Raw genomic sequence first — 25,969 nt, 5'->3', positions numbered from 1 at the left:
TTGGAACAAGCAAAAACATGGCGGTAGCTTTTAGCTTACCAAAGGAGTTCGAATACAGGGTCTCCGTTGTGCGGTGGGGGTTACCATGAACTAGGACAGTACATACGTAATCAGTGGTTGGGCAACAGCTTCCGGCTGCATGATAAGTGGAACCAAACACGTAGGAATGGCGATGATGGCACTTCTGAGGTGATGAACTAGATTTCCTGAAGGTTATTAGTGAGGTGGACAACACTAGGACAATCTAGGAGGAAAGGTGATTGTAAGGAGGATGGTCACCAGTCTGCGAAGCATGACTATTAGCTTTAGTCTATAAGTGGTGCATGGCAATAAAAACTTTTGTCGTCGGCCCAACATGCTGGTAGTGGGGGTTTGTAATATATATATATAGATATATTATGCATCCAGTCCCGGATGCAACAGGTAGCTATATTCTTTATTTAGTTGACGAAACGAGTTTTGGTGTGGTATAGCCTCTGTTCCGACGAAGGCGGATACAGCTATCTTCGCCGACGTAGGCTTATATGGGACGGGCAACTACAGCCGAAGTTCGAGGCTTGTGAAGAGGAAGAATGGGCAAGGGATAGGATTAGAGCAGTAGTGTCTGGTGATTGCAGGAAGCCTCTGATAAATAGGTGTCAATAAAATATCTAAAAGGGGCGATGGCATGCTAAATGGACGCAGGAAAGGGTGGAATTGTTTGCTGACCCGGAAACTAATCACTAGCTAGGCCAGCTTAGTTGACTAATTTTGTGGACGAAAGGACTCTGTCGCCGAGGTGGCCAGCAGGATGGCTAGCCGTCGGACTGGTTGGAACAAGCAAAAACATGGCGGTAGCTTTTAGCTTACCAAAGGAGTTCGAATACAGGGTCTCCGTTGTGCGGTGGGGGTTACCATGAACTAGGACAGTACATACGTAATCAGTGGTTGGGCAACAGCTTCCGGCTGCATGATAAGTGGAACCAAACACGTAGGAATGGCGATGATGGCACTTCTGAGGTGATGAACTAGATTTCCTGAAGGTTATTAGTGAGGTGGACAACACTAGGACAATCTAGGAGGAAAGGTGGTCTTAGAGGATGGTCACCAGTCCCCGAAGCACTACTATAGGTTATTCTAAAAATGGTGCACGGCGATGAAGACTTTAGACGCTGGCCTGGCATGCTGGTGTGACTTTACTCTTGGCCCAGCCTCTGCTATAAAAGCATTTCGGTACAACAGACTGCAAGAGAGTTAAATTTAACTTTAACCGCCTGAGCAATAGTGGTTCAAGGTCTATGATTATACAGCAATAGCGGTAGAAGAGACGGTCTGTGTGAATAACTTTTTGTGAAGGAGAGTCGGACGTTCTCGAGTGCCAGCCTACAGCTTTGGGTATGAAGGGAAACTAAAGCAGGACAGAATTTCACTCAGAATGTTCAGTCCGATAGGAACGCTTCAATCCAGCGTGGAATTTCCCCCTGAATCGCGTAAGCTTCGAGTAAGTGGACCATCGGGGCGTTCGTGACTCGATGGGCTGATTTTGAGAAATGGAAAACTATGGCATTTGGTATGAGTCTCTCACCTTCTAGCTTGGTTTAAGCTGCCCATAAATACGATCATGTTCATCACGCAAGAACTGTTTTTGGGGGAGTACGTGTTGAACTGTGAATATCAAGCTTTTGATAGTGAGGTGATCTCGGATGGCCCTGAGTTAGACGACGTTGAATCTTTCTAGGCTGCTAGCAGTCCATCCCACCGCGCGCCAGTCCTTTAGTGAGACGTTGGGCTAGTGATGTTCCTGTAGGGCACTTCCACTTAAGCTGATTCCAGTTTATTAATAATGCTTATTTCTTACCGTTGGGTGGCATACCATCAGGCATGATTCTAATTTGACAGTCAGAATGAAGCATGACTGCCGAAATTTTTGGGTACTGTGGATTTTGCGGAAGAGTAGCAGTGTCGTGGACACTGGGCATTATCCTATGTGGACACGGTCAGTCATAAACTCGTACGGGCAGGTAAGAACAGTTACTGCTGCTTTTTTTCTTTTGGAGAAATATCGAGCTGAAGCAAGATCAAATCGTTAGAATTCGAGAGTGGAGTACAAAAAACGGGAGGGCAAAAGGGGCATCCTGCCTGACATGGGACAAAAAGAAGCCCATTTTTGACAATTTTGTGCGGCAATCGTTTCGGATCCAAGTTTGAATTTTGCGGTTTCTGGCCCAGTAGAAAATGAAATTGATGGTCAGCACACAGTGCTCACTATGTTCAAATGGAGCGCTAATTATTACCTGGTCAACTAATTGTCTTTGTGTAGTAATGACCGAATCCAGGGAACATGGTATCTGGTGTGTGCAACGACGTGTTGCGACTAAGCGTTCTGTCAGAAGGCTTTAATCAGCACTGCTACAAAATGTTCACTAGACTTGTCGCGCTAGAGCTCTACGCAGGGAACTTTGGGGGCGACTAAATCACTTGCCCTATAGAGATTTGTGAATTGGTAGCTGTAGGAGTTTCTCAAATGCTGTGTGAGGGGTTGGTCACATTCCGGTTGATCCGAGGTGCAATGGTAGACAACAATAAGAAGAAAATAATTGGTTGCATGAAGCGGGATTTTGATCGACGGTACATCGTAAAGAGGTACAGGAGTGGTGTCGAAGAAGACGGGCGGGATATGGAAGTAGGAACTTGCTAAGCCTGGGTGACAACTTTAACCGATCCCAAACTTGCGACCAACTGGTTAACAGTTGTTGACTCTTGTGCTTTTAAAAGCACGTTGAGCCAAGCATTACACGGGCGAAGACACAAACACCACTTAATGGCCTGGCGGACAATGTAGGAGCCATGGTGAAGTTCACACTCAAGTACCAGCTTTAAATGTGATCAGCCTTAGCGGGAAAAATGTCTGCCTTGTCAGGAAAAATTATTTCATTTAAATAAATGAAACGCCACTGAGGGCGAATAAAGGCAGCTTTTTCCTTCAGGGACAGGAACGGGTTGCCCACGCGTCATTGTGGTGCAGGATGACCCAGTGGCTAGAGCGTGAACTTACTGACCGGAAGGTTCGTGGTTCGAGTACGACCGCTGTAAGATCCGGATGGTTATGGATCTTACAGGACGATTGCGACTATTAGATTATACGCAGTTCGTAGCCGGTAGTCAATAGGAGCAGACAGACGTGGGACAGCAGGTGATATATTTAGGACCGACAGGAAGTGGTTCTACAGACAAACGGATTAGTTGGCATCATGTATTAGGCAAACGTACAATCGACAATGATGCAATCAACAGGAGCGGGAAGTAATCACTGTCACAGCACGGATTTCTATAGGGGCAACAACAAGTATGTACCAAACGATGTACGAACATGCATATAGGGGCAGTCTGACAGTGTGGGCTGGCCGTGACGACGCGGGAGTCAGCAAGTTCGGAATGTGAGGGACTATCTTTCGGTCGGTGCCGACGCAGCCGCTCGTGTCGCGTGACAGGTCAGATTGCGCGGTTTCGTCCGTTTAAAACAAAGCTCAGCAAAGGCGATCTGGCAGGCGTGATACATGGGTAATACAAAATAATCAGCCGCTCAGGGCGTCAGGTCGGTGTAGTTGGTAGCGCGTCCGCTGGCCGTCCGGAGGATCCGGGTTCGACACCCTGTCGGCCCGCTTTTCCATCGGAGTGGGCGCTCAAATATAGGTGCAATCGAGACGAACTTGCAGGCCTTGATAGACGGGCATGGAAATATTGACATCAGTTACTGAGAGATAGGCAGGCCTTAAGTAGGAAAGAAACGGGGGGTAAACGTGCAGCAAGAAAACGAAACGGTGTCATAATAAACAGGTGCAAGTCATGTTACTCATAAGTAGTCAGAAAACAAGGAGAGTTACCTTTGTTCATCGTTGATTTACAGTGGGAATCAACAACCGCTGTTTCTCGACCATCACTGTGTAGGCCTGAGGAACCTTTCGTTATCCCAGCCGTCGTACCTCTCTCTGGTGGCATGGAAGTTAGACTTCGAAAGTGCGCTACAGCTGGATGACAATCTAACGGGCAGATTGTACCGGCGTGCATCTTTTCCGCAGCTGCCACATCAATTCCAATCTTGGCAAGGTGGAGAAGCAAGTGGCCTCTAACGAACTGTGATTTTACGGAGGAAACTTTAACCAACTTCTGCTCATGGTGAAACGTTTCGACGCTTTGAGGCCAGATGCGGTCCATCCAATATTTCTGAAGGACACGCGGTCCAGCTTTCTACCTGAGCTTTGTTACTTACTTGATGAAGGCAACCACCGTTCCACCCGGAAGAAAGTGGCCATCACGCCAGTCTGGAAATCTTGTGGCCGCTTACCACCCAGGAGCTGCAGGTTCGTTGCTCACACGGGATATACTGCTCAAGGGGACTAAAGGTGTGCTGAAGCGAGCTCACCCAAAGCATGGGACTGCCTACGATTTCCCACTCCAAGCACAACGCGGATTCCTCTCGAACACACGGGAAATACTGCTCAAGGGGACTAAAGATGTGCTGAAGCGCGCTCACCCAAAACATGGGACTGCCTACAATTTCCTACTCCAAGCACAACGCGGATTCCTCTCGAATCATTGTTGTCTGTCAACCACGCACCCATTTGGGGATGGCCTGGTCCAGGCCGAATGCAAAGGGCCAATATTGGACGCCTCTTAAGGGACTCGATATGGAACTACACTTTCCGCTGCTTCATCAAGTTGCGTGTTATGGGATCCAAGTAGAACGCATACGCTAGATCAAGGCATGACTTTCATTAGCAGCTTTCTGACTGAAAGTCAGATCAACCCACTCCCTGTAGGTACCGGTCACCGCTGGAGGTGCTGAAGGCTTGGGACTGGTCCCCTATCTGATATCCATCAACGACTTTCCAAATGTGCTTTCAGTTCAATGTCTACTTTTTTGCGGACGAACTGAACTCCAGAAGTTTCAACGTCAGTGTCTTCCAAACAGATGTTGGCGGCGCAAAGCAGTGATAGCTGCACTGTTCCCTTCTTCTGAGTAACGGCATTGCGTCCATATTTCCTTTGGAGGAGGCCTGAAACACGATTTGTATTGGTTTTGCTACCCAATAAGTTACTTTACCAAGGGTGTATGGCAAAGGAATAAAAATAATACAATACTAAAGAGATCAGATGGAACAGAACCACTATTAATTGTTCACTTTAAAATAGTTCGTCATTGACTCAGGTCAGCGGATGAATAATATTATAATCATGGTTGTCCGAGGGTCTTTTTCTGGACAGTTCCCACATATAATAGATTCTGAAGATAGTCTGGAACGTTTTGATGCCAGAGATAACACATAGACTCGCGAATGACCGCTGTAAGTGCGAGCGAAATCAGAAGAGAGAGTCAAAGCACGTGACCAGGTTTGTACTGCGTAAAATTGTACAAGTGCGCTTTTTTGTAGTTTTTGTAATCAACCAAAAAACGGTCGTACAATTGACAAAATACGTCATGTTATAATGGAAGCAAAACAAAGGTAGAAAGCACCACAGCTTTCATCCTCCATGTTGAGAATGGACCAGAAATATCACATTAATATACAACACAAAGAGTTTAACCAATTAGATGTCTACGTGCATCTCTTTCTTACTAACTCAAGGTATTAGTAGCATTTTCTAATGCTTCAGACCTCTTTCCGCCTTAGTACGCACTTAGACTTCCAGGTATCTAATGCGCCCACGTTAGACCGCTCCTTGAATACACCAATTCAGTCGTCTACTGAGGGCACAAGCAGGGCGTAACAGTCACTGAGTGTTACGTCGAACGAGCCACTTCAATAATAGCTTTCAGCCTCCAATCTTCTGAATATGGAACACGTCTGGAAACGCTTTATCTCTCTGCACAATCTGCCGCCGTCTTCGATGGAACCTGATTATTGACCATGTCTTGCTTGAACCGGGCTGGGCTGAAAGGTCTTTCGTCTCAGAACCCATTTGCATTTGCAGGGCATGACAAAGAGATTCTTAAGAGTGGGGCATGCATCTTTAGCGGAAATTGGCCTTTCTTATTTCGATAAGTTGTTGCTTTGGAAAGACATCTTCCAAATATTACCAATGCTGCATGTTAGACACAGCGAAAATTACTGTTGGATGCTTCGTTGTGCGAGTCCTCGGGTTAATCAGCTTACTGAAAATTTCAAGAGCGGCACTACGGCGCTATTTCGTTTGTGCATTATAGATGGACGAATGCTACTCAGTGAAACGAACACACCCCACGCAGGAAACACGGATTGAGTACTTGGCCGTGTGTATCAATCCGTGAGTCCATGACTTATACCTTGCTTGACCACTGTCAAACCCGGATAACAATCTGGAAACCAGTACATCGATCCATCCTTTCAATGTCGTGGGTCTGGGTCACAACTATCACGAACCAACAGGAAATAACAGCCCATGAAACAATGACCTAAAGCTACTTTTAATCCACTGATGGCCACCTGATTTCCCGCGCTTGGGGTGCTTGTATTAGGTGAGTTGCTCCGGGCGGTCAGCACGTACGCGGGTTCGTCCTCCGCATGGAGATGTTTCTCCCGGAGCGTCATGGTTTACCGCTCTTGCAGTCTCCAGACTTGTTTTGTGAGTCCTCTTGACAAATGTTCGGTCTGCCGAGGCGGACGGCTGCGTTTTGCACAATATTCAGCAGTTTTACAACCGCCTCGAGGCTGATTGCAGTTACCGGTATTTTTTTGTAGGATTTCAGTATCTTGTAAAGATTTCACCAAGTTCATAGTTATGATTCCTATGGCGAATGAAGGCGAATGCTTTAACACTTACGTTTACATCCCTGCCAATCTGCAGCAATACTGTTCAGAGTCCGTAAGTGTATTATAGGCGAACTGTTCGTGACGTTTTCCATCCTGGGTCGTCAGTAATACCCGTGAGAAAGAGGGACGCTGCCAGCATCTTGCAAACTAAGTCAGTCTCCTTGCAGGGAAGTGAATGGTTTGGTTTCCCGTCTACGGAGGTTGTTGGTCAGTCTGAAAATCCGCCTGGCCTCAACGGTGTTCGGTACCCAGCTGTGAAACCAGATGGCTTTCCCTTTAGCTGCTTGTCCTGTTCGCGTTTGGTCTTCAGTGCTGGATGCAGAAGGGTTTCGCTCGTACCGCCCATCATAGTCGTCATCGTCAGCTGTAAAAAGCCACGTTATTGCCATGGGATGTTTTGTTTATTCATAGGCCGTGGAGAGCAAGAGGCCCTTCGGTCAGATAACTGACAGTCACGTGACCGAGCAGCGTTCGCTCGTATCGTGGGAATGCGTTGGGGATGAACATCGGTGGACACAGAACTGTGCGGGCAAATGAAACCTCCCGGTTGTCCAGGCCGAGGAAGAGGGCTTGGTTGAGGAACCCGACCTTTGTCTCAAAAGTCTGATCCATAAGGCAGTGGGATTCCCGGTTGTGCAGGCCGAGGAAGAGGGCTTGGTTGAGGGACCCGACCTTCGTCCCAAAAGTCTGATCCGTAAGGCAGTGGGAGGATGTAGGGTTTTGTTTTCGTGCCCTAGCCCCTGGCCTCTGACTCAAAGGCATGACCGACGCAGCGGGTAGTAAGGTTTTCTTTGGGAAACCTGCCCTACCTGATGACTCAAAACTCTGGCCTGCTCGGCTGCAGGGTTTTGTTTTCGTGCCCTACCCCCCAGCCTCTGACTCAAAGGCATGACCTGCGACGCAGCGGGTAGTAGGGTTTTCTTTGGGAAACCTGCCCTACCGGATGACTCAAAACTCTGGCCTGCTCGGCTGCAGGGAGGTTGGCCTGGCCCTTGCATACAGGAGGTCGGGCATTGCTGTCTCCCATCCTGATTTGGCTGTGCACAGCAGATGCCTTTTGGCAGCACGAGACTTTAGTTTTAAGACAATGTTTTGGCCGCATTTAATAATGTACCGGCGGTCATGGTCAGCTATGGGGCGATCAGACTGCGGTTTCCAGGGCCGACCTTTTCTAACCCGTCCCTCCTCGGGGGAAGTTAGCATCGCTACTTACATGAATATGGTCCTACTGGTTTCCCTGGGGAAACACGTTTACTGCCTTCAAACCTATCGCAGATGACAGTACGATTTCAGTAGAATACTTCAAGTCTGCTACTAGGCGCATTTCCCATGCCATATATTCCACGAGTCGTCGCTTCGGGAGTGGAAGGCTTGGACAAGCATTACCTGTTTACCAACTCAGTGTGGATTGCCGACGCTGAAATCTCCTACGTAGAAGGGTCTTGTGGATTTAGCAAGATGCTATCTTGTTTATTGTTACTTGGCCCATCTGCACTCAAATAACTTAGCAACTCTTGTTTGTTTGGTGAGAAGCGATTGGGGAGGGATATCGGTAGACAATAAGTGTGCGGGCAATTGATACTTGGTTGTCCGGGTGGAAGAATGGGCTTTGGTTAAGGTAACCTACCTTTAGCCCTTGACTGAAAAGCCTAACTTGCGAGACAGCGAGTGTTATCGTTTTCTTCAAAGACCCTGTCCGGAACCGATAACTCGATGGGCTGAGTTGCTTGGCTTTAATGGGTTGGCCTAACCCGAGCGTACGAAGTAATGCGCTATTGTGACTGCGTACAGCAGATGTCTTCTGAGGGACACCAGACTCCATACTGACTTGCGCGCCGGCGGACACGATCAGACGTTGAGCGATCCACTGGGTGGCTTTTAGTGCCTACTTTTTCACATCACTCCTTTATCGGGGGAGGGGGCGAGGTGGCCCAAGTGTTTAGGGCGCGACCTTACTGACCGAAAGGTCCGTAGTTCGAACCCGACCTCTGCCTCTCGACTTCCATCTAGGCTTGGGCAACCTGGCAGTATTCCAGCCCTCATGCAACCTTCGGGTGGCATTGCAGTTAAGCACGAAGGGGCGCTACAGCTGAGCGATTTTTTTCATCGGGGGAAAGTAGCATCGCTGTTTCCATACATATGGATATGCTCGTCGCATACCGCCTCCAGGATAGAATGACTCTACTCCCTGACTACTTTGTAGCCCGATTACTCGTAGCACGGGGTGTCGCTGCTCTGGTCAGACTGCCCCCTTTGAATGCATCTTGTGGGTGAAGTTCCAGTCAGTAGTCCACGGGATCACTGCAGCACGCAAGTCCGGCAACCACGTCAGGTGACAGCTTTAGGTCGTAGCTCCCTCTCGATTGACAATATGGATGAGGTTAATTCCATACATTAACCACACGTGACGATTGATTTTATGTAGTGTTGTGCATAAAAAAGTTGTTCAGCTGTAGCATACTTTCGGCGCCTAGCTGCCATGCCATCAAAAGGAAGCACAAGGGCTGGGATACTGCTAGATAGCCCAAGCCTAGACAGGTGTAGTCTAGAGGCGGAGGTTGGGTTTGAACCATCGACCTTCCCGTCAGTAAATTCGCGCTCTACCCGGTGAGCTGCAAGGGTAAATGATACTTCCCGGTTGCCCAGGCTGAAGAAGGGGGTTTATTTAAGGTATCCCATCTTGACACTTTAACTCAGAAATGATCCAAAAGACAGTGGGAGGATGTAGGGTTTTGTTCGGGGACCCTGCCCCTAGCCTCTGACTCAAAATTCTGGACCGCGAGACAGCGGCTGTTAGGGCTTTCTTGGGAGTCGCTTATTGGGGCCAATGACCCAGTAGTCTGACCTGCTTGGCTGTAAGGGGACGGCCTGGCCAGAGGTGCAGGCAGCGAGGCATTACTGTCTGGTGATGCGGCTGCGCACAACAAGCACCTTTTGAGCAGCACCGAGCTCTTTGGTTGTAGAAGTACTCCGACCGTATTAAATAATGCGCCGGCAGTCACGGTCAACCGTTGGGTTTTCGGAGTTTCCGGGTGTAGGGTCGACCTTTTCTAATCCGTCCTTTCTCGGGGGAAGGTAGCATCACTGCTTCCATAAATATGAACATGATGGTCGTCTGGGGAAACACCTTACTCCCTTCACACTCCTATCGCAGAGGACTGTACGACTTTACTTCCAGACCGCCTCGTAATACGATTACTGGCAGTGCGCGGACTCGCTGTTCTTCGTCGGGTTGTTTTCCGTTGGCCTTCCTGGCATGGTTGAACCTTTAGGAACTGAGTTCTAGCCAATATATCCCGCAGGACTATTGCAGCACAGAAGCCCGACCACCACGACAAGGTAACAGCTTTAGGTCGAGGTTCTAACCACGTGATCCATCTCGCCCAGTGGACAGCAGTATATCAGTGATGATGCTTAACCGTCATACCCAGGGAAAAGGACTGTAGTAAGATGTGAGAAACGGAAGAGACTCGTCGAAAGACGCCCTTTCAAGTAGCAGCCAAGAGCGAGTTACCTACATCTTCCAGAACCGGTGAAACAAATACATCTTAGCATCACGTGGAAGCGAAACACCATCACCGGGATCCACCTAACGTCCCCTTCGAACTTTATCCAACACAAGTTCCATACACTGTCGCTTGACGGTCCGTCTAAGGAATGACAGCAAGCTTATCTCCAGGTTTCCAACCTCACGCAAAGCGAATCACCTGGACCTCACTTAAAAAGCCAAAAGATCCCAGAATGTGTAAAATGACTGTTGTGACTTTCATTTCGCGGGACCACATAGCCTGTCGCCTGCAAACATTTGGTCACCAAAAGTCTGAAGTGAAACATGATGTCGATGTTATTCAGGTGCAAGCGATACAAGCCTCTTAAGCTGGTGAGCCTCCGACGTTCCGGAGAGCCTTACTATTGCCTAGTAATTGCTCAGTTGTTAGAGCGCGGATTTACTGACTGGAAGGTTGTTCAACTGTACCACCCTTTCGGTGCCTAACTGCCGTGCCACCAAAAGGAAGCACGAGAACTGAGAAACTGCCAGGTTGCCCAAGCCTAGACAAGGGAAGTCGAGAGGCAGAGGTCGAGTTCGATCCGGCTGAACGACATATATTTTTTTTACTTAGTACTCGCTTACATACCGTCCCATTGCGTACATACTGCAGCCGGTTAAAGAAAAAAATCGCCCAGCTGTAGCACCCTTTCGGTGCCTAGCTGTCATGCCACCCAGCTTGCACGGGGGCTGGGATACTGCCAGGTTGCCCAATCCTATACAGGGGAAGTCGAGAGGAAAAGGTCGGGTTCGAACCACGGACGTTCCGGTCAGTAAATTCACGCTCTAACCACTTGGGCCATCTCGCCCCCTGCAGCCAGTTAACGCCTGCTATAAGACGCGGACGTTTTTCAAACACACGGGCGTTTGTGGTCTGCAGGTGGGTGGGGGGTGTTTAAAACAATAGTTCAGATAGAGCAAGGAAGTTCAATTTGAAAGCACTGTTCATTACGGCGATTCATCTTCGTAGGGCTTTCTGGTTGGGGCCCATGTGATTATCCTTGCTCCTGACTAGACGTTGCAGGATAGTACGTAACCGCTCCAAGCGGCGAGGGAACTGCCCAGCTAAGGTTTTGTATGATGGGATTATTTTGACTCAGGTTCACAAAGGACGTCAGGTAAATTCGGTTTATGGCGTCTTACTTCACTTTGATACTCGGGTGCGTTTACCTCATTGCTGTTCCAGGGTGAAGATACCCTGTCTCAGTCGTTCTTCATAGAGACATAAAGCTGCGTTGATTTTCTCACCTCATACTTTCTACTCTACCACAACATTTCTTCATGGTTGCATAGCAGTTGAGTACCAGTGTTTATTACTGGTATGTTGCCATTGCTGACTATGGAGCCTGATATTTTAGTGAAAAGTTTTCAGTCTTTTTGTTGTTGTTCATATGATAGATTAAAGGGATGGGGAAGAGTCTAGAGCGCTCCTTTGTAGGGGTTATCAACCCTATGGAGTCGAACGAACGGAACAAAAATAATGTAAGTCAGATGTAAAGTCACAAGTAGAACAACCCAAGGAAGTTTTGATACAGTTCACAAGACAAAGTTCCACAGGCCCGTAATCCGTTGAGCCACCGCACCAAGAAGAAAAGATTCTACTTTCCTGGTATCTCAGACCTCCGGTAATCGCAACATTAATCCACTGACGTCAATGAATATGTCCAATGTTTGCAGCCAAATTGACGAGCGATGCCGAAGCTCCAATTATAGTCCGACTCCTAGGTTTACTCGAATGTATTGATTTTCCTTTGGAGACCGGTGAAAATCGCTCGATACGAAGAATCCTCTGCAGGACATTAAGTCCTTATTGATCACTTCAGTGTGTAGAAAGATAATTTCTCCACAGACATTTTCTTATTTTTAGCACCATACTGACTTAATTTGTAGAAAAAATCGAGTTGCTAACTTTCTCCACAGATATTTTCTTATTTTTAGCTTAATTTGTAGAAAAAATCGAGTTGCTAATATGCCTTGAGTGGCTCTGACTTCTCGTGCAACAGCACACTTCCGTTTGAGTCGGTTCACTCTACGGCCAATCGTTATTCTCTGAAGGTGTGGGTCTCTACCAACCTGCTAACGGTCACGTGATTGTTCAGTGGGTTCTCTGTCGATCCTCCTTTGCTGCTGTTATCGTCAATTTGCTTAGTTATTTCTCGGCGTGTTCGTATGGATGCAGAATGGAGGCACATACTGTTAATCCTTTCCTAAAATCATTAGGAATCGGTACTGTTCGGATGTGGGTGAACAGAGCTAACCGGAATAGGATGATTTTCCAGCTGCTGTTCTTCTACTCACTGGTGCTATCCGAACGACACCGGTCTAGGCTTGGCGTACTTTTACCGGATTTTCTCAAACAAATCCCGTCGGAGCATGAACCGCCCATGTACTTTGCCTTGCCTTGCTTTCGTGATCTCTTATGTGAAAATGAGCAATCTAGGGCTCATCAGGACTGGATCTGTGGTGCTCGATGAAATGAGGTTAAGTACGGATTTACTGTACGTGTGAATGCGTTCTAGCTGTGCCTTACCAAACTGTATTGATGATATATGGGTGGTTCGGGGGGTTGATGGCTATTCAAAGTGTGCGTGACTTGTTTTCTCATGCAGTAAGTTCACTCCAAAAACGCTGTCACATCTAACATATTCCTGCGGTAATAGCGCATGTCCTAGCTTCACTTCTTCTGGATAGACTGCAGTGGATTAGTGTATGGTTGGTAAACTGAGGAGCACGTGATCACAGCAGCGAAATCTTGAGAAAGTAGGTGGGAGGAACTCTTCGTGTTCCATAGGGATGTACGTTGCTTTCCGGCCGTCCCATTAATCCACACAAACTAGTGCTCACAGTTGGACACAAGCCGTTTGCTCAAAGATGTTCTTTTAGCCAGATCAAAAGGTTCGAAACAATAAGCGGGTAAATGTGTGGGAACTTTAGTGGGCTTCCACTCAGCCTCACTTGGTGAGCAGTGGTGCACACATGTTTGTCGCCATCATTTTATTCATTTCACCTCTGAATTTGTACTATACTCGTTGTTGTAACCTAATTCATCTGTTGAATTTCTCATTTTGTTTTCTAGCTTCTAGAAGATGTCAACCCTTCGTGCCAGCGTCGAGCATGTGGCTGCAGCTTACCGTTTGCGTTGGAAACAAATGAGTGATCTGCAGCAGAAGATCAAGGGCTTCCAAATGAACACGTCCTATTACAATCAGCTCGGTCTGTTGTATCATGATATCATGCAGCATTCACCTGTGGTAGCCGAAGCGGTTCGCCGCCTACCCCGAGAGGAGACAGAGGCACGTGATTTCCGCATTGCTCGCGCGTTCCAACTATCAGCAACTAAAACCGTGCTCCCTAAAGAACAATGGACTACCGTTGAAAATGATATTCCTTATCTGGACCCGTACATCGAGGTTACTTTGAAAGAATGGCGCGACAAGTCCGAATGGGATAACTTTGTAAACCCCGAACAGTATACATAATTACAGACGGCAACTTTCATGTCTTGTCAGCAACTAGATAGCCAAATATAACTTTGTGCAAGTGTTTTTTTGTTTCACACAACTTTCATCCAAGGTTGTCCTTCAAGGTTTGCAGGTTCCATTTACCAGTTGTGTTCGTTGTGTTTCAGATATAATGGCGATCAAGGCAATCCACGCCCGACAAATCTTTGACAGTCGAGGCAACCCAACGGTGGAAGTTGATCTGACAACCGACAAAGGTAAATCCCAACATATTCCTGTTCCGTTTTAAGATGGGTTTTAGCAGGACTATGTTAGGCTTGGTTCCTCCGCATCTTTTTTCAGTCAGTTTAAGTATCTATCCATAAATACACATATCGATGGGTTCTCTTTTCCACACTCAGCTGTATATGCAAATTGACAATGCTATGAATCTAGGTGGGAAAAGAGTAAATTACCCACTATGTAGACCTTGAATTGCGAAATTGTTGACAGTAAGTCCCCGAGGATGTCGTAACTGGCGGATTGTTTTGGTATCTAACTAGTGTCTGCGTTTGTTGCTTGTTTGTTCTAACAAAAAAACTTGAAATGGTGCGTTATCGTAACCGCGAATCCTAACCACCAGAGTTTCAAACAGACAGTAATACTTATTTCCCATTATGTCATCCAAATCCAACCTATGTGTTTAATAACAAACTATCCTATGAATTAACCGTGTATTGATCCTAAGGAACTTCGATACTCTTGTTCTTATTCTGCATTAGGTTTGTTTCGGGCCGCTGTTCCTAGCGGAGCCTCTACCGGAGTTCATGAAGCCTTGGAACTTCGCGATGGTGGCAAAGTTTACATGGGCAAAGGAGTGACGAAAGCAGTCGAAAATGTTAACAAAATCATCGCGCCTGCTCTTCTGAAATGCGGTATTAGCGTAGAAAACCAAGGCGAGATAGATAAGATCATGCTGCAGCTGGACGGCACTGCTAACAAAGGTGAGTGATAGCCAGGAAGTGATCGAGTTTGGACTTCATCCCGCTTGCTTGCTTTTGCTCACTTTGTAGGCGCTTCATATTACTGCTCCAAGCCAGTGTCACTTTCCCATATATCTAATGACCTTATCCGCTTTCGTTGTAGAGAAACTTGGTGCGAACGCCATCCTCGGGGTATCTCTTGCTGTTTGTAAAGCCGGGGCTGCTCAACGAGTGAGTTACCTGTGTATGATTGCATCGACCTCTGCCTAAGTGGTTATTTGATTGTATTGCGGTTCAAACGTCCGATCCCTCAGTTGACATTCCTTTGGAGTGCAGCTTAGCTTGCCACATACCGATAGGTACACTTCGATTTCTTGTTAGTTCACACCATTTTGATATACGGAAGGTCGATCCTTGCAGCATTCCATGTTAGGGATATTCTATCCACCATTTCAGGAAAAAAAATTGGAAAAGAATCTGGATTCATCACTGTCGATTACCTCCTCATAAGTGTTTCCCCTAAAAACCGGATGCATGTATACAGTGTTGCAAATGTTGACACACTTGATATTCCATCCTTTGAAGCTCGCTAAGCCCCGCGTTTGCTCGTCCGTGAACGGCATGCGCAGCCCTTTACAGTGCCGTTGTGGTGCGCTTGTCACATCATTCCGGAGCTGATTACTCAGTGCCTACCTTCAGGTCTACGAGCAAAAGGTATACTGAGCCTGCTGAATGTGTGGTTCCCTGAAGAAGCTTATGCGAACTGGACGAGCAGTAACTGGGCTTTTTTGAATTCACGTAATTCCCGCACTTGTGAGTAAATCTCCTCCGGGCGATCTCGTTTTTCTACGTGACCAACTTAGGGGGTGGGGAAGTATTCTTCCCGTGCAGCTTTCGAATGTTGCCCAACTCTATTAGGCTCTCGGGTTTATACTAATTCATCTGGCGACATTTGTTTGTGCGTGTTTGAGATTCGGCACAAAAGGTTCTACTGGGAATTCTGCATCCAAATGTTTCTGCCCAATATTTTGATCATTCCGTCACCTCCATTCTTAATACGATTGCACTTTTGTGCCACCAAGGAAAAACTCTGTTCAATATCCTTGTCTTTTGATTTCTACAGAATTTACCGCTTTACCGCCATATTGCTAGTTTGGCTGGAAACAACGATGTCATCCTACCCGTCCCCGCTTTCAATGTGATCAACGGTGGGAGTCACGCCGGCAATAAATTGGCCATGCAAGAGTTCATGATCATGCCAACGGGTGCGACCTCATTCAAGGAGGCCATGCAAATGGGTAGTGAGGTATACCACAACTTGAAGTCCGTTATCAAAGCCAAGTACGGACTGGACGCCTGCAACGTTGGAGACGAGGGTGGTTTTGCACCAAACATCCAAGACAATATGGAAGGTTTGTCAATAAAATCCCTTACAAGGTTCCCTTTATCTTGACACAGTGTGTACGTCTTATCAGTAGATTGATTACCGGGACCAGACAAGAGTTAGTCACCCGGGTGAATTTTTTGCGTGCTGGATGCACCACGTGTAAACCTTGTAGGCCTCGTTCTTTTCCACGCACACCGCTTTCAGTGCGACGGTTGCTGACTGAACAGTGTTCGAACTGATTGCTGTAGTCGTCCACTCCAACCCTCATCGCCATTTATTTTTTTACCAAATAAATAGCTAGCTGGATTCTATTCTTTGGGTACACCGCATTACACTTTCGTTTAACTCAACAGTTGCGGAGCATTTGCGTCGTCAGCTTGCCGCCTCAGTAATGATTCCGGCTCAAGTACATCCATGTCGTATTTCTTGCATTTTTAAATTCAACTCCGGAATCAGAACATACGTAATGTCCATAGAGTATTTTGCATTATTTACACTGAGAGTCGGTCACAACGCCATGTGTCGAAATTGACCCGGTGCTTTGATCCTAGGACACTTAACTCATCTAGTTGGTGCTTGTGTGTCGCCTGATCAGCTCATCGGGCGGCTGATGTTATAAGCATTTGAACTCGTCCAATTTAGTTCTCAATAACCAATCACCTCACTCTATCATATGGACTTAAGCCAGCAAAGCTCCGATGTTGAATACTAATGTCATGTTGTCGACGACGACGACGATGATCATGTGGAATGCCCAAGAGCTTTTTGGGTTTTCCAAAAATAGCGATTTTGGAACTCCCTTGTTCAGTTGGGCCAGATGTGTGTGTGAACTTATATGAGACAAGGTTAGAGCTGAATCTATCCACGTCGTAGGGCTCTTCAGATTTCCAAATTAAATTGTTTGAATACCAGTTTTGAGACTGATGCTTCACTGCCATCTGTTTGTTCGTCTCCAGGTTTGCAACTTCTTAGCGAAGCAATCGCTAAGGCTGGTTACACTGGCAAGGTTAAAATCGCCATGGATTCTGCTGCATCTGAGTTCCACAAAAACGGCAAATACGATCTGGACTTCAAAAATCCAAACTCGCCTCCGAACACCTGGATTTCGTCGGACGCATTGGGTGATGTCTACAAAAGTATGATAGGCAAATACCCCATTGTGAGCATTGAGGATCCTTTCGACCAGGATGACTGGGGAGCTTTCGCTAAGCTCACAGGTGAAACAAGTATTCAGGTTAGTACGTTACTCTACTGCATGAACAGCCTGCTGTGATCTGACACTTATCGGCAGATCTGTAGATTGCGCCCCCTCTAATTTCAGATTGTTGGGGATGATTTGACCGTTACCAATCCGGTTCGCGTGCAGGAGGCTATCAACAAAAAGGCCTGTAATTGCCTGTTGTTGAAGGTCAACCAGATTGGGTCTGTGTCTGAGTCTATCCAGGCTTGCAAGATGGCTCAAGGTGCGGGCTGGGGTGTCATGGTCTCTCACAGATCCGGGGAAACCGAAGACAACTTCATCGCCGATCTCGTTGTTGGTCTTCGAACGGGTCAGGTCAGTGACAACAGGAGCCCTGTTGTTTTTACACGTTGTGGATTATTCTTTCTGTTTCCGGTGTTTTCAAGTTAGAGGTGGTTTGCTGTTGTCTGTGTAACTGTTTTCACAGTTCACTGATCTTTGGGCCGAGCACATCTCACACTCACGAATGATTAGAATTACGGTTAAATCGCACGGCACTTCTTCAAAGAAACATACGAACTCTGATATATGAGAAATAAGGGGGAATAACGTACGTGAACTCGTACAACCATATATGTGTATTCTTGAGTGAATTGTTGGATGTATGGGAGAATACTCTATAAAGAAAAGCAGCGTACTGAGATGGCTCAATGGTTAGGGTGCGAACTTACCAGAATGTTCTTGTTCGAACCCTCCCTCTGTATCTCAACTGCTCTGTACTTCTCTTTTACAATATCCTTTTTTCTCACGGTATTGTTTCTCAGAATCCTTCTGACATTGAGACTATCCAAGTTTGTCGGTAGTAAGTGGAAATTGAAGAGTTTGTCAATGGGGTTTTCTTCCCGTAAGTGAATTTGGTCTGTTTTGAGAAGCACTGTTCAGCTGTTCCATTCTCAGTGGGAATCACCGGCAGTCCGCATCTCACGAAACTCCATTCGGCACTCTGCGACCTCTCTTCTAGTGGCTTAGGACAACTGTTCGGCGACTGGGGACTGACGAGCAATATGTTTACCTCACAACTCACCTTGGAGATTCTTGAGCCGATGATTCCGATTACGGATGAAACAAACTAGCGGTTATTTTCGACCTTTAAGTGAAGGTTGACTTCGCTTAGGGGACGAAATTTCCCTTGAAAGATTCTCCACTAGTTTTCAGGTTCTTCCAACTTTCACAATGAACACCGTAACTAAACGCATAAAAAAACAACCATTCGGTCTATGGGTTTCGGTGTTCTCGCTTTCCTCAAACTGGATCACATGTGCGCCATGTCATCTAACCGAATATCGTTGGGTTTTCCGCCATCGATCTTGATAGCCTGGGGGCAATGTAGTGTGACTTCACATAGACTTTTTAGTTCCGAGTACGGCTGGCTGATACAGCGCCATAAAATCGATTTAATGCTGCACTTTCCTTCGCTCACCGACCGTTGCATCGTGAAGCTTGTGTCTAGTGCGTGCAGCAAACAGGATTGGTTTTTAGGCGATGCCCGTAGAACGGAATACGGTCGGATGTGAGCGCCAAATAGCCGCTGCCTCATCTATGGCCAAAATGTGACTCTTCACTGTCTACAAGTTTCTTTCGCGCACTCGCTGAAAGTGTGATAGAATTTGTGGCAACAATGTGTTTGGGTGATATGTGCTGATTTCGCGCTGTCTAAAGATCACTGGAAAACCACCGCTGTTCAATCTCGTAAGGTACTCCCAGGGTAGTACTCCCTGACAAGTTCAAAGAGGCATCTCTTTGTGAGGCAGGGAAAACAATAGTTTCATTCCCACATTACTGAATGTTCTTTCCAGCGTGACTTATGAATTATTCTTTCAGTTATCCTGTTGAACCGTTCCGAAATAATATCGACAAATTAGGACCGATGTGTAGACTAAGTAGAGTCAACCGAGCAATAAAAAATCAGCCTGTTGTTTATTTGTATAAAGAACGGTAGTCAGGAATACCGGGCTGTTCATGGCGTGGAAGCTGCTAATGACTTGGCACTGTGGTTAGGCCACCGTAGTCTGAATAAATGGCTTCGACTACTAGTGTTGTACTGACTATCACTCATCGTCCCATCCGGTTAACTGTGCCTAACTCTGGCGAATGCCGTGATTAACGAAACGTGTCCCATACGGTTAACTGTGCCTAAATCTGGCGAATGCCGTGATTAACGAAACGTGAGGCTGCAGAAATTAGCTCCAAAACTAAATACAAATGCGGCATTTTTGGGTTTTCTCCCAAAAAACCTGTCTTGACAAAAGTAAGCCTTCCTTAGCTTCCTCTGAAGTGGAATCCACGCTGGCGGAAAACGCAGTCCCCTGGCCAACAGCCATTTTCTTACAGTGTTCTATTGTAGCGTTGCACTGTTCGTTTTCCATTTCACGTCTGCTGTCTGTATCTGCGGAGCAGCTTTTGCCCTTACTTTTTGTCCCGCCTTCCTGAACTAGTGTTTGATTCTCCTTGATTTCAAGTCTTAACCTGTTTCATCGCTTACTTTTCGCAGATCAAGACTGGTGCTCCATGCCGCTCGGAACGTCTTTCTAAGTACAATCAGCTTCTCCGTATCGAGGAGGATCTCGGGTCTTCGGCCAAATATGCCGGAGAGAAATTCCGCAAACCCTAATCTGATTAAAATTGAACTGGTACTCGTGTTATCATCCATACTAGTCAATGGTTTGGCATTTCTCGCACTCGTGTCCCTTACTTTAGCTGCTGTTCTCTTTTCCTAAATAAATTGTCAGTCTTGGCAGCTTCTTCACCTCTCAGTGTGGTTTTGATGCCTGAAGAGCCATTATAAAGGTGGAATCAGAGACAGTTTAAAAACTTTCTGATTTCTCAATTCAGTGGTTGCTGTGTGTGCTTAAGTTACTATGAAGCATTGGAAGAACCTGTTTGGTAAGGATTTCTCTGGCTAGTCTGATTTTTGTTCCGGAGCTGTGTGTGCGTGGCCTCGGAACGACAGATTAAGGCTGATTCGCTTCGCCTGCTCAGTAAACTCTCCTTAGTTGTTCACGATGGCGTTCCTCATCAATTAATGTCTAGTAGATGGTCCCCTCAAGGAGTTCGGTCTTTTCTTTCTCTGCGGTGCGGGAGTTACGACATCTTGGGTAGGAACTAATGTAATGGTGAAACTCGAACCCACGACATTCGCTCATCTGGTAATTTCTTTACTAACCGAGCCGTCGCAGATGGTGTTCGACGTTGGACAAATGATTCAGGATTCGCCAAGCTGTTCAATTATGCATAACTGTGGATGACATTTATGAGCTTTCAGGTGTTCTAAGGTTGGACTTGAATGTATGTTTCCTGTTCGAATTCCCCTGGTGGATATTGGTCTTTGTGTAGTCATCGGATTACTAAAGGTGCTGACTGTCAAGCCACTTGTTGCGTTTACGGTTACTTTTCTGCGCGGGGGGGGGGGTGAGTCTGCCCCAAGCATATCCCGAATCGCTGAAAACGGCGTAATAATGTAGTGACATGGGTAGAGGTTTTCTGTGCAATGCAGGGCGTCGCTCATTGTTGTTCGACTGGTACTGCGTTCGTCCGGGAAAAGAGATCGAAGGTCCCATCGAAGGTCGTTCTATTTTTTGTCGTACGTACTTCCGTTTGATTAATACGTGAAAGTCTCCAACACAAAAACAGAACAGCTGGACCACTTTGTGCAGCTAGAAGCTGACAGCTCCAGTTACTCACCGCCCGTTAGTGATAGGACATCAGCAGGCTTCTTTTTCCTTCTGAGTAATCGCGGAAATCAGTGCAATATCATCAGGAGAGAAGGGCAGCTAGGTTACTTAACGACTGGCGAACCGATTTCTGCTCGCCACCGAAAATACTACCAGACCCCTCGCCCTATCGAGGGGAATCGGGCCTCTACTCTACCGAAACTAATTAAGGTATGCGCTCTGAGGTTTATGTGTTCACCTACGGAGTGAGTCCCACGCTCGATTCAGTTCATCAGCATGCATACGATTACAACATCCTGTACCGAGGGGTGTGGTCGCTCTGAGTTTTATGTGTTCACCTACGAAGTGAGTCCCACGCTCGATTCAGTTCAGCATGCATACAATTACAACATCCTGTACCGAGGGGTGTGGTTTCAGCCGACCAACCACATTTGGCTTCACAATAATCGGTGAAATTTGGTATTAAAAATATTGACGGATTTTGAAGCTGCAAACGTTTGGGAGGTGGCAGCGTTTCCGTAATTTCTTTTATGCGTCGTTGCGGGTCAATGGCAGCTGCGAACATTCGCCAACTGTCCACGACCGACCGCATTGTATGTACCATTCGCCAACCACTCTCGGAGCCGAACAGGGGCGAGATGGCTCAGCGTTTAGAGTTCGAATTTACTGACTGGTTCGAGCCCGACCTCTGTCTCTCGGCTTCTTTCTAGGCCTTGGCCGCCCGGCAGTATTTCGGCTAGTCACACACAGGGTGCTGCAGCTGGAAGGTTTAGATTCCGGAGCCGAACGATGTGTGTACACCAAAATTCGTCCGAATTTCGGTGACTGGCCGGTTCTAATGTGTGGTTGATGGAAATTCCTGTTGTTAATACTGTCCTCAGAAGTCGGTCAAACCTCATCCTACTGGTAATATGTCGTTTAGAAGGTGGACAAAAATTTGCTGATATCGAACTGGCGGTTTCCGCCTGTCTGGAATTCAGGCGTGGCTGGCGGGAATCGAGTTTGGTGCTCATGTAGGAAATAGGGTGTTTGAGAGATCTGTGTGCATTCGGGAGCTGGTGTGATTAACACAAAATGGAATGCATTGTCGATTGCTCAGTGTAATTCATCAAGATGGAGGGTGTTGGTTAGTATTCATTCCCGTTTTTCTCGATCAAACGGTGTACATTCGTCTGGTGGGTGTTATGGTACGATGTTTGGATCACCTTGCCGCGCACACGTGTGCATTCTCTTGTCCGATAACTGGATCTACAGTCGTTCAGCGATTGGTGTTTCCCTTTCATAGTCTGGCCAAGCGATGTCCCGTATCTGGATTGTTGTGCGCATCAGGGTTCGGCCAGCCGTCCTCGGGTCAAAACCAGCGAGACGGCAAATTGAGGCGACGATCTTTGTTGATTGAATAAATTAACTTTAGCAATAGTTATCTCGGTAGTCTCATTTTGTAATAACTACGACGATAAGTACATGGTGCGTCGTTCCCATTGCCCTTCTACCCAGTTTATGAGCCCATGTATATTTTTAACGGCAATTACAGCGTTGTGTGGACCGTACACATTCCGCAGACTTTTTTCAATGGGAAAGCCCCGTGCGTGCAATCCGATGAGCCCGAACGCCGTCTGCACTGTTAGCGTCGGAACACGATGCGCGCACAGTTTCCCTAATCCAACTAAATCCAGCAAGTGGAGTATGTCAGGGGCTGCTGGAACTCGGTCAGGAAATGAATTGTGCCTCCTGGATAGTTGTATTCGGGCTCCGAAAGCTTGAGAGAGGCCCGGGTTTCTCGACCACTGATTTCTAAACAGCTGCCGAGACAAACGAAAGTCGACACCACCACAGCCGTCGTTGGCAGTCAAGCACCTTAGGTAAGTCCGTTCTTTATCCGGCACTGTGCAATCGACTGCAGGTAATGATGCTGTGCGGTTAGCGCGTCAGTCACATTGGTGGTGAGACCGTCCGTTGGTTCAATACAATGGCTAATAAGGTGCAGCCAGTAACAGAGAGGTACTTTTGTGAACCCATGGCGAGATGTCGACGCAAAGCAAGGGTGACGCGCGTCTACAGATGGTTTTTACCTTGTGAGGTCCCTTTCGAAGCAGACTCGGAATTCGAAAGGTATACGGATCATTGCCCAGCTAATAGTATACACTACAAGATCATGCAGGAACGCTGGATTTGAGGGTTTGTTAATTTTCATCAGTTGAAACAATTTCAGTAGACTAACCTAATTTCTGCGCTTGTTTCCGTACAATAGGGATGTATTTTCCACTCTCCAAACCGACAGGCCATTTTAAATCTGACTAACGAGTTCTGCGCAGCTAGGTTTCGGACCGGATGTAAGCCGCGTCTTGTAATGCACTACTCATAATGTTGCCGAAAACTCCTCGACAGCCCACGGCCGGTTTCGCCATTTTTGGGGCACATCAGGTACGCGCAGTCCCCGAGTTTCCGTCAACCTTATGTTCTACTTGAAACCAAATTGCACGAAATTAGCGAATATACATCAAAACCGAGAGATTCAGCTGGGTTCCAGGTGAGTCTCTCGAAAAACCAGGTTAGTTTGCAAATGAGTGTATATTCTCTGGGTCACGTTGATTTAGCAATAAGGTTTCCAGATGATCACCAGCTGATCGATGCAATTACGATTAGAGAGGGAAAAATGAAAGATAAACACTATTCACGATTGGAAGAGCTGACATGTCACTCGGCCTCATCCAATTGTCCAGTAATGAATGCACGCACTTGGCTGTTTGGCCCGGTAGCTGACTACTAGACCACTTCGGTTGGAGTGGTTCAGCCAACCTTGTACGTTAACACGAACTGGGTGCACTGGACAGTTTCAATCGCGTATGCTTTACTCTAGAACCGGAAGAAAGTCGTAGCCCTCTTCTCGAACATACACCAGGTAGATTAGTAGAGCGACGAATTTTGATGGCCTCGTCTTGCGTAATTCCGTGAGATGTCTGTCATCAGGAACTCGGAATATCTTCTCGTTTGATGCGTTACTGGACGAATACAGCTGGAAACGGATTCCCTGAGTGGTGCATCGATAGCAATATCGAATAGCCACCCCAAAAGTCTACATTGTTAACAGTAGTAAATGGGCGCCTGTTTCTAGAATCGCATTTCAAAGGAGGCTCGGCCTTCGAGATGCTCTTCTTAGGACGCGCGCAGATATGAGAAAAGTACGTGTGCAGTGACCCATTCCCAAGGTCGCCATCGGTACGACACGTCCGGAAAGCAGGTGCGTTGGCGGAGCTCACCAAACACGGCTTAGCAACATACGACCGGCGGAGTGGGCCTGAAATTGTTCACTACCGGAACACCGCCATTGGCTGTACAGAACGACCATATTTGGCCATTTACTCATCCTATATATTTACGCAGAACCTCTGTACGTTTTGTCCTGACAATACAGCCGTGTCCCGAGTTCTCTGTCTTCTCCCTATCGCGTAGTCTGGCAGGCTCAGTGCAGGCATAACCCAACAGACGACCACCTACTATACAACAGTTCTGCTGGTTCATCGGTTTACTAACAAGCATAGCTTGTCGATGTTGACCTAATCCATTGTGGTCTATCCGTTCATGTATGTCGATGATGTCCCTAACGTTGGTCGAACGACCTGCCAGCCTTCCGTCTTTATCAGTGACAGTGAAGTGTGCCTGGTGAAGTTAGTGCACGAATCTCAAAGGCCAGAATCACGTTTGCGGATTTGTGTCACTTGTGGCGTCAAAAAGGCAAATCACTGGGTCTCAAGGGTCAAGTGTCCCAGGCTACTGTAAGGGCTGTATTGATGTGTGGTTGCGAAACAGCCTCTTAGGACAGACGATGTGAAGCGTCTTCAGTTTTTTATCACCCATGCCCCATAAGCGTTTCTTGTACCGGATTGCGTCAACGAATTCGTAACGAGGTAACGGATATTTGATTGTTCAGTAGACACACACACCTTCCAGGATGGGGTCGCCGGGACCCCACCTGTGGTTGACTGGAGACATTTCAAGAAATGGCGGCTAATCGATGTCAATGGGGTTCTTTCCAGATTGTCTGATTGAGCGCTTGGAGGTTTAGGCACCTCAGAATACTCGACATAGTCAGCACTAGGTTCCCTCCTTCACCCACTCTTTTTCTCTTCTTTTCACTCTAGGGCTTTATGTATAATTAGACGAACTTCATGGTCGTATAGCAGTGAAGCATCATTGTCAACACTGATGTCTCGGACGCTGATGATCAACTGCCACTAACTACAACACTCAGGAACGCTACTATTGACCACCAGGCAGACATGGGACTTCAACCTGGTACATAGAATCGCGCCTAAACTTTCAAAACCTGTTGACACTCGTGCTGGGAGTTCTATCAGAATGAGCGAATCCAGCTTACGCTAACAGATAAGGTTGGCTAGAGGACATCAGCCGAGTGAACCTAGTAATCAGGACACAGCCGGTCAGTTGTCAGGGCAAACAACATCTGGGACTTGACAGCTAATTACTCACATTTGTTACTTGAATGAGACCGAGTGATATTTTATGTGTTTTCTCTCGCATGTTTGTCTCTCTCTCTCTCTCTCTCTCTCCTCCTGGGTGTGAGATAGCTCCGTGTTCAAGGCACAGACTTACCGACCGAAAGCTGCGTGGTTCGAACCTCACCTCTGCATTTTGACTGCTCCTGTCTAGGCCGGGACAACCTAGCAGTATCTCAGAGCTGGTACTTCCTTCGAATGACATGACATCTAGGCACCGAAATAATGTTTCAGCCAAACGGTTGACTTTTCATGTATCTATCTAATCGTGATATGTGGCAGCCAGCTGATAGTTTCTTGAAAACCCTTTTTAGCCTCAAAAGTTTTCTCCTCTTTCTCTCTTCGGAAAACACAACCGGTAGGTACTGTCGTTTGTGTCTCCGAATCTCTGTGCAACATTGTGAATTCGCGGCA

The 25,969-nt window shown here is 46.9% G+C and overlaps 2 protein-coding genes across 2 annotated transcripts in view; one reads left to right on the top strand and one right to left on the bottom strand.

The window, feature by feature from the left end:
* Window positions 1-6,555: 6,555 nt before the first annotated feature.
* On the top strand, window positions 6,556-20,166 carry T265_10327 (hypothetical protein; the record flags this gene model as incomplete). Its single annotated transcript, XM_009176663.1, has 8 exons — window positions 6,556-6,582; window positions 13,401-14,035; window positions 14,540-14,761; window positions 14,904-14,971; window positions 15,864-16,152; window positions 17,084-17,361; window positions 17,449-17,682; window positions 19,859-20,166. 7 exons carry the CDS (start codon window positions 13,951-13,953, stop codon window positions 19,976-19,978), a joined length of 1,296 nt encoding a protein of 431 aa, XP_009174927.1.
* Window positions 20,167-23,397: 3,231 nt separating this feature from the next.
* T265_10326 (hypothetical protein) overlaps window positions 23,398-25,969 on the bottom strand; it is a gene marked incomplete at both ends in the record, with an annotated part of 8,801 nt that continues 6,229 nt past the window's right edge. Inside the window, 4 exons of the mRNA XM_009176662.1 lie at window positions 23,398-23,499; window positions 24,983-25,145; window positions 25,176-25,267; window positions 25,530-25,765. Coding sequence (XP_009174926.1) covers window positions 23,398-23,499; window positions 24,983-25,145; window positions 25,176-25,267; window positions 25,530-25,765 — 593 coding nt within the window. The remainder of the gene's footprint in view (window positions 23,500-24,982; window positions 25,146-25,175; window positions 25,268-25,529; window positions 25,766-25,969) is intronic.

The sequence above is a fragment of the Opisthorchis viverrini genome, assembly GCF_000715545.1.
Source record: "Opisthorchis viverrini unplaced genomic scaffold opera_v5_362, whole genome shotgun sequence".
Lineage (NCBI taxonomy): Eukaryota > Metazoa > Platyhelminthes > Trematoda > Opisthorchiida > Opisthorchiidae > Opisthorchis > Opisthorchis viverrini.
The sequence above is the reverse complement of the archived record's forward strand: the minus strand, read 5'-3'. Positions and strand labels throughout refer to the sequence as shown.